Source organism: Elaeis guineensis, chromosome 10, assembly GCF_000442705.2.
Source record: "Elaeis guineensis isolate ETL-2024a chromosome 10, EG11, whole genome shotgun sequence".
NCBI lineage: Eukaryota > Viridiplantae > Streptophyta > Magnoliopsida > Arecales > Arecaceae > Elaeis > Elaeis guineensis.
In genome coordinates, this window is record NC_026002.2 from 51968555 (window position 1) to 51977252 (window position 8698).

At 43.6% G+C, this 8698-nt stretch overlaps 1 protein-coding gene across 1 annotated transcript; it reads left to right on the top strand.

Moving 5' to 3' along the window:
• Positions 1-4274: 4274 nt before the first annotated feature.
• On the top strand, positions 4275-7980 carry LOC105035605 (protein NETWORKED 2A-like). The gene is made up of 2 exons (XM_010911207.4): positions 4275-4489; positions 5294-7980. The coding sequence occupies exons 1-2, from the start codon at positions 4396-4398 to the stop codon at positions 7795-7797; spliced, it is 2598 nt and encodes an 865-aa protein (XP_010909509.1). The 5' UTR covers positions 4275-4395; the 3' UTR covers positions 7798-7980.
• Positions 7981-8698: the final 718 nt, after the last annotated feature.

Here is an 8698-nt window from a genome sequence, read left to right on the forward strand (position 1 = left end):
CACTCTTTTCCTCTGGAGGCAGTTTTACCAACTGCGGATGACTGAGGGACAGAGCGTGCAGGAGCATCTGAGCCACTTCCAGAAGATCCTCACCGACCTTCTCAGCGTTGGCGAGAATGTTGAGGAGAAGACCAGGGCGCTGGTTTTGCTGGCGTCGCTTCCCCCTTCGTACGAGTCCTTGGTGACTGCTCTTCTAGTGGGGAAGAGCACTATCAAGATGGACGAGGTCACCGCGGCGATACTCCAGAACGAGGTTCTCAGGAGGGAGAACCCAGCTTCGAGCTCAGGTGGCGATAGCTCAGCTTTGGTGGCTTCTGGAGGTGCAGGAGGCGGTAGACGGAGCGACAGGAGATCGCATCGAGGGCGGTCTAAGTCCAGGAGGGACTTGAGCAAAACCAGGTGTTACCGGTGTGAGGAGTTGGGGCATCTAGCCAGAGATTGCCCCCAACTGAAAAATCGGACGGTGGCTGCTGTAGCGACGGCCGGCAGTGATTCAGATGGAGATGTCCTAGAGATATCTGACGAGGTATCTACTTCTTCCCAGCAGTGGATATTAGATTCTGCATGCCCCTATCATGTGTGTTGCAGAGAGGAGCAGTTTGACTCCCTGGAGAACAGTGAGAGCACTGTATATCTGCCAAATGGATCGAGCTGTGCGATCAGAGGCATTGGGACGGTCAGCTGGAGGACACATGACGGTGCAGTGAGGAGATTGGGGGAGGTCCGATACATACCCGATTTCAGGCGAAATCTTATCTCACTTAGCAGACTGGATTCGAGAGGCTACAGGACGGTAGCTGGTGGAGGAATCCTGAGGGTGCTACACGGCGATAGGATTGTGCTGGAGGGGAAGAAGGGGAGCAGAGGACATTATTACCTGGCAGGGAGCCCAGTGCGAGGTGGAGTATCGGGAGCCAGGTGGAGCCCAGAGCGAGGTGGAGCTCCAGGAGGCGGATCGGGCACGAGACAGGAGACTCGGGAGGACGAGAGGCGACGTCGCAAGGTAAGATTCCTATTGCCGCAGGATGATGCCCCGAGCAGGTCTCAGGTCAGGAGGAGCACAGCATACGACGGAGATGGGATCGAGCAGCCTGGCTCGACTCCCATGTTTGCCCATCCATGATCAGCAGGCGATTGTCCCAGGGCATGGGGGCGCGGAGATCCAGAAGCTCTCGGAGTTTGAAAAAGGCCGAATATCGAGTCGAGGTGGAGATTGTTAGGATTTGACGCCTCGAGATTCAGCCCACATTGAGCCCACAGTGAGGTTCGCAGCGAAAAACGGAGTCCAACGAGATCAAGATCACCTAAATCGGAGCTCGGATGGAGGAGATACGAGCTTTTGAAGTCGGCACGAGAATCGAGGCGGCGGAGGACCGCCGGCGACCGGCGGCGGACGGCAGCGGCGCGGCCGCAGGCGGCGGCGCGCGGGACGCGCGACCCAGGCCCAGGCCCGCGCGGGACGCGCGACCCAGCGGCCTGCTGGCCCATCCCCGGTCCACCGTGGACCGGGTGGTCCACAGAGCGGTCTGTGGACCGCGTGGACGTTTCCCATACGGTTCTCGCGGTCCACGGCACTATTCTGTGGACCGGAGCGCGATCGGAGGGCCCAGATGATTCCCGGTCTTGATCCAACGGTCCGGAGGGGTTTTTGGTTTTGTTTAGGATTCCTAATCACTCTCTAACCTATGTTTAAGGCTTTAAAAAGCCTGAGAACGAACAGAAGAGTGGGTGTGGTTGTTTTCTCGCCGCCGTACGAACCGAGAGGAGAGAGAGAGGCGTGAGGGGCTGTGAGAGAAGGAGCAGGAGGCTCCTGGACAGCGGTCTCCAGGCTCTTCAGGGGTTCAGGGGGGTCTCCAAGAGAGAGAGAGCTTTTGTGAGGGAAACTTCATGTGAGAGAGAATTGGGTGTACAAGGGTTGAGGGTGAGGTCTCCTCTTGTAAAATTTTCTTTTCATAGTGAAGTTTGCATGCTCCGTGGAGGCGAGCCCTTTTGTGGCTGATCCACGTATTTTGATTGTTTTTCCTTCTGTTTTGTTTCTTCTTTCTTCCTGCTGCATCGCGTGGTACTGAAAGGGTCTTGGGAGGTGGTGTCCTGGCCAGACATCCACCCAACAGTTCCAGACCTCGGTGAAATTTCATCTTGGTAATGGATTGAATATCTTGTTTTGAAATGACACATGGTTAATTCCTCAACCCATTAAGGACCGGTTCCCTTGTTTGTTTGTTCTTTCGTCCACAAAAAACATCTCCATTGCAGAAGCATACACACACTACAGAAACATCAACTACTGGCCTCTCGCATCATACCAACACTCCACGAACTGAGTCATCAACAATTGAGGAATGAGATGTCTGCGGTAAAGCCCTCGAATAAACAAGATCCAATAGATTGGAAATGGTTTCCATGCTACAAGTTCTCAACAAAATATTGCTACTGCTTCCGATTGGATGGAGGAATTAGGCTATTTTTCAGCAGAATCGTATGGAAAATTAGTGTTCCAGAAAAAGTTAAATGCTTTACCTATCTCTGCTTCCATGACAGAATTTTAACTAAATCCAACCTCATCAAGAGAGGTTGGAAAGGTGCGGATAGCTACTCATTATGTTACTCCAACCCAGAAACAGTGGATCATCTTTTATTATAGTGTTCATTCTCTAGAGTAGTTTGGTGAATACTTCTGCAAAATTTTCATCTCAAGAATCTCCCACAAACCCAATTCTTGCTGTGGAGTTCCAGACGATCAGATGAACATTCGCGGCCTCTTCAGAAAGGACTGGATGTTCTCATTACAATGGCTCAATGGACATTATGGAAAGAGTAGAATAAAAGATGTTTTGAGTTTCATGCTTACCTACCAACATTTGTAGCTAAGCAAATCGTAAAACTTTTCTTATCCTGGATAGAACACACGACCAACCAAAACTGTTCTTCAATTCAACAGATATCCAATAATATGAAAAAGCTGCTGGAAAGATCATAATCTTCTCAACACAACACAGCCAAACACTTGAGTACTACATCCCACATCTTTACAGAGATTGCAAAGTTGGAAGACTGGAAATATGGAACTCTGTATTAAACTCTGAATACTTTCCCTCTTCAGCATCCTGAACTATGCGTGAAGTCAGCACCTTCACACTTTCATTTATTCATATTACTACTAAAGTACTGTACTTTTTTCTTATCAAAAAAAAAAAGTATCTTCATACTTATGAAATGACTGAGTTAGGTCTTCCCTAACTCATTCGCATCAAAAAAAAAAAAAAAATGTTACATGCAAGTAAATGATCACTGATGTAGAAATGCATGTTACTCAATGAACAATATTTTTTTTAATGACTTATGAAAAATCTAATCCAACAAATGCACAAAGCACCTAGGCCTGAGCCCGACATGTGTTGTGCTGAAATCATTAGAAAAGTTTATCATATGATGGATACTATTTACACATTTGGTTCCTTCGATCTTACATGAAGAAGGTGGCGTCGTAATTGATGGGTTGATTTTGGAACCTATCAAATTAAAAGAATTTATTTTTATCAATTTAATGTAAAGTTTCATTTATCTTATTATTGGATAACCTATCCAACGACCTGACTCATACATCTTACCCAGTAAAAGTGACTCACAACTTAATTCAGTAATGATTCAATACTACGTATGCCATCTTTTTTTAAACTCAGCTCATCCGATCACCATCCATCATGGAACCAAATGCACATGAATAAAGAAGAGTAGATCACGCCGCAATAAGTTATCATCGTCATCATCATTTTCAATAATGAAATATATGATAACATTTTCAATCTAATACTTTTTACCTAAAAGTAAGCTAGATATGACAAAGAGACCAGCCATAAAAGACTTGACCAACTATCTTAATCCATGAAAACTCCACACCTCATGATCCAAATCCATCTATAATCCCCACTCATTCATGACCGTTTTCGTAATCCAGATCAAAATTAAAAAAAAAAAATCTTCAAAACTCATTTAAGTCCAAAATTCTTGAACCAAACCCGGCTGGACCTGTCCAATTCTGGCCACCTAGTCGCATGCACGGCGGTACCAGAGCACTTGGCCATCTCATGCCAGCTCCGACCGCACAGGGACAGAGAGGGAGCCGTTCCTCCGTTATGGACGTAACATACGCCTCTTCCCTTCCTATTACACCGCTCTCCCCGTACGTTTACCCCCGTCTTCCGGATTGCATCCTGTCCTCTAACGTCTGAGCCATATATATATATGCTTACCGGCAACATATTCCAGCCCCTCGTCATGGTGTTCGCCTCCTCTTCCTTCCACCACACCTTGTTTCCTTCTCTCTAATGGTATCTTCTCATCCTGTCCAAGTCCAGAGAGGAAGAAGGGGGAGGGGGAGAGAGAGGGAAAGAGATGTTGCAAAGGGCAGCGAGCAACGCCTATTCGTGGTGGTGGGCCAGCCACATCAGGACCAAGCAGTCCAAATGGCTCGACAACAACCTACAAGGTTATCCTTCTTCCTCTTCATAGTATTATATGTTGTGGAAACATTTCAGTGCAACCAAGATTCATTACAGTTATAAATATACATCATCTTTTCTAACCTTTTCGAAGAACATTTTCATATACTACGTCTGAAATCCTTGAGAAGTTTTAATGAAAAACGAGGAATCGGATCCCGACCATTCTCTTAATGCTGGTTTCTCCATTACAAGTAGTAAAGAGATTTTCATACTCATAGCATGTGAAAGCATCTCTTGCTCTCTCTAAGTGAAAAAAAGCAAGTGAAAATTTATCTGGTCTGCTTAATCTTAGGATTCTTGGGATGGATAATTAAGGGGACAAAAAATTGCATGGTTGAATAGAAAAATTATCTGTCATCCAAATAAATTCTTTAGGATGCATCTAACCAACTTTTCATGGGCTTCAAGACACAAGGCAGTCCATATTTTTAGCTTATTGTCAGTTGCTCATAGAAAACAACCCTTCTGGTACCTCCTTAAATCTTACTTTTATATTTAAATATCATTTATATTTTGAGCAAGGGATTATAAAATACATTTCTGTATTATCTGTAGACATAAAGCTAATAACTTATAACCGATTGCAAAAGGTCAAAATTGTGGTATCGCAGTGTTGCATTTGATATGGTGCGTGTGTCCATGCTGACTGCTCCTTTTTTTTTTTCTTTTTCTTTTTTTTTTCTTTTCCTTTTTTTTTTTTTTTTTTTGAGAGAGAGAGAGAGATAACATCACGAGTTTGTGTTTTTATAGTTCATAATCTAAAGTTCTAGACCTTTTTTGGTGTGCAGAGATGGAGGAGAAGGTGAAAGCCATGATCAAGCTCATAGAGGAGGATGCTGATTCCTTTGCTAGGAAGGCAGAGTTGTACTTTAGGAGGAGACCAGAGCTCTTAAACTTTGTTGATGAAACCTACAAAGCATATAAAGCACTAGCTGATAGGTACGATCGTATATCAGGAGAATTGCACAAGGCCAACCACACTATTGCAACTGCTTTTCCTGACCAAGTCCAGTTTGACATCGATGATGACGACGACGATAGCTCTCCAAAGGCAATGACTGCTATCGATACCAGTAAATTTGACAAGTCACCAATAGAAATTCCACCATTTAGTTTGAGAAACACAAACAAAGAAAGCCAACCTGTCCTGACGAAGACAAACCATAGGAGGATTAGCCCCCAGATTAGCAAAGAGAAGGCACAAGAAGAGATAGACAGGCTTCAGAAGGAAATCCTGGTATTGCAGACTGAGAAGGAGTTTGTGAAGAGCTCTTATGAGAGTGGAGTAAAGAAATACTGGGACATAGAACGGCAGATTACTGAGCTGCAAGAGGAAGTTTCTTCATTGCAAGATGCTTTCAATGCCAGTGCAGTCATCGAAGATGACGATGCTAGAGCTTTGATGGCAGCAAGAGCCATTAAGTCATGTGAGGATACCTTGGTGAACCTGCACAAGCAGCAAAAGAGAACAACAGAAGAGGCAAGAATAGAGTCAAAAAGAATAAAGGATGCCGAGCAGAAGCTGAAGGCACTTAAAGTTGAGTGTAGTCAGTCTCAGATGGAGAACGGGGAGAACTTTGATCAAAATGGAGAGCAGATTTCTAACACCATGAATGGGGAGAAGGAAGGATGCACTTTGGAACCGGAGAGGCTAGAGTTGCAATTGATATGCCAGCAAGTAAGGGAACATATTGAGATGAGCTCTGATGCATCAGTGGTGGAGATTGCAGAAAGGATTGATGAGCTTGTAGATAAGGTCATCAGCTTAGAGCTCACAGTTTCATCTCAGACTGCACAGATTCAGGGATTAAGATCAGAAACAGATGAGCTTCATAAGCACTTGCGCAGCCTAGAGGAAGATAAGGCAACTCTGATTGATGACTCCAACAGCATGACTGAAAGGTTAAAGCAAGCAGAAGATGAGTTACAAAGAATTCAACTTCTTGAGAAGTATGTTCAAGATGAAAAAGGTATGGTTCAAACTCATTTGGCTAAAGCTTGCGATAGCCTTGACGATCTTTCAGAGAAATTGCAGTCCCCAAAACATCATGGAGAGAAGAAACCACTGACAGAGGGCAGGCAAGAAAGAAGGATCAAGCAGATGGGTGCAGATGATAGAAATAGTCGAATTCCCCCGGCAGAGTTGCAAGTGGAAGAGCTGGATGATCTACCAGACTTGCAAAACTTGCTAGTGAAGGGATTAGAAGGCAAAGAAAAGATGTTATTAGCTGAGTACTCATCTATCCTTAAAGACTATAAAAATACAAAGAAAATGCTTACTGAGATAGAGAAGAGAAATGAAGAATATCACGTTGAGAGAATGGAACAGGTCAATGAATTGAAGAGTGCCAATGCTATGAAAGACGATGAGATCCGATCTCTAAGGAAAATGCTGAGCTCAATACAAAAAACTGTTCATGTAAATGCAGCAAAGAACTCTGAGAAGTCTGACAATAATGTTACAGACACCATGCCAAAGACAAATACACCATTTGATGCAACAAATACTGATAGCCCTCATGCAGAAGTAGACATCAAGCTGTACCAAGTCAATGAATCACACACAGCCTCACCTATCGAAGAAAAATTTAGGGCAGATATTGACACGCTGCTAGAGGAGAACTTGGACTTCTGGTTAAGATTCAGCACATCATACCATCAAATCCAAAAATTCCAGACGACATTTAATGACTTGCAATCTGAGATGGAGAAGCTAAGGTATATGAAGCCACAAGAGGGAAGTGGTGGTGCTATGGCTGCTGCTGATCAGACCATAAAGCAGGAATCAGTTCCAATCGACAAAAAGCTAATAGAACAGAACACTGAACTCCAAGTTTGGTTAGAAAAGAATGAGCTGCTAAAGGGGGAGTTGCAGTGCAGGTTCTCATCCCTTTGTAACATGCAAGAGGAGATAACAAGGATCTCAAAAGAAAGTGAGAAACAAGATGTGCGGTTCACTTCCCATCAGGCTGCGAAGTTCCAAGGTGAGGTGCTTAACATGCAACAGGAGAACAAAAAGGTGGCAAAAGAGCTGCAAACTGGATTGGATCATGTGAGGGGGCTTCAGGTTGAGGTTGGAAGGGCACTGTCGAAGCTCCATGAGAATTTCAAGTTGGCTGGATCAAGAAACCACCACCAAAAACAGTCCCTTGGGCATGTATCAAGCAAGCAGAAAATACCATTGAAGACTTTCTTGTTTGGTGCCAAGCCTAAGAAGCCATCAATATTTTCATGCATGAATCCAGCACTGCATAAGCAATATAAAGATTTAAGGGCTGGGTTTCCTGCATAAATTCAGCTTAGTGGTGGAACTTCACCTCTTCTTGTCATTGCGTCGTTCGCATATGAAGCGGATTTTCTCATCATCTTGTGTGCTAATTTTTGGTCTCTTTTGTGAGCTTAGAAGATATTTGTACACCTGGTTTGAGGGCCACATTGATGCACAATGGAAAGATAGTCTGGCTGTGTTATGTTTTCCTGAGTCTACCATTACCTTTTGTGTTTGTTGATCTAGAAAATTTTGTAAACCATCAACAAGATGGTCTTACTCTCACGTCTTTAAATTATGCATTAGACATGATAAATGACTTTTAACAAAGTATATGAACTGCACAAATTGATGCTGTAGCAAGATATAGTGCCAATATTACATTTGGAACCATGATCAAGAACCTCTCCCATACAATGTGGCACAATCTTTTTCCCTGCTAGAAGTCCAAGCAATTGTCTCTGTTTTCAATTCAGTATTTGGAAAAAGAACGTTAGAAGAAACACTACAGAGTTACTAATCTTTGGAGGACCCTTGGTCAAGTTTACCTGACTAGAATATCTATATATGACTTGGTTACAGATTTCAACTACATGATTGTAATCGAAGGGATGATTTTATCTGCAACATAGTGCAACATTAAATCACCCTTGCAAAGAGACGTGTCCATGACAAAAGGTGAATCAATGCAAGTTGATCCTGCAATAACATTAGTAGAAGTAGAGAATAGGTTGTGCTAATTTATTGGTTGGACTTACAAAGCTACTTGAACCATAATATTGAATCAATCTAGTTATTACCTGCATCTTGAAAATCATGCATAACTTGTAGATTCGACAAGAAGTCAGAAAACTATGATGTATACTTATGGAAATGAGATGGTGGGATTGACCTTTCTCATATTTCTTCAACGGAAGTCTAAGAC

What these genes read in the sequence shown, in the direction of transcription:
- LOC105035605 (XM_010911207.4), top strand. Translation starts at nt 4,396, where the DNA reads ATGTTGCAAAGGGCAGCGAGCAACGCCTATTCGTGGTGGTGGGCCAGC. An exon ending in GCTCGACAACAACCTACAAG is followed by an intron (nt 4,490 to 5,293) that starts GTTATCCTTCTT and finishes TTTGGTGTGCAG; the next exon opens with AGATGGAGGAGAAGGTGAAA.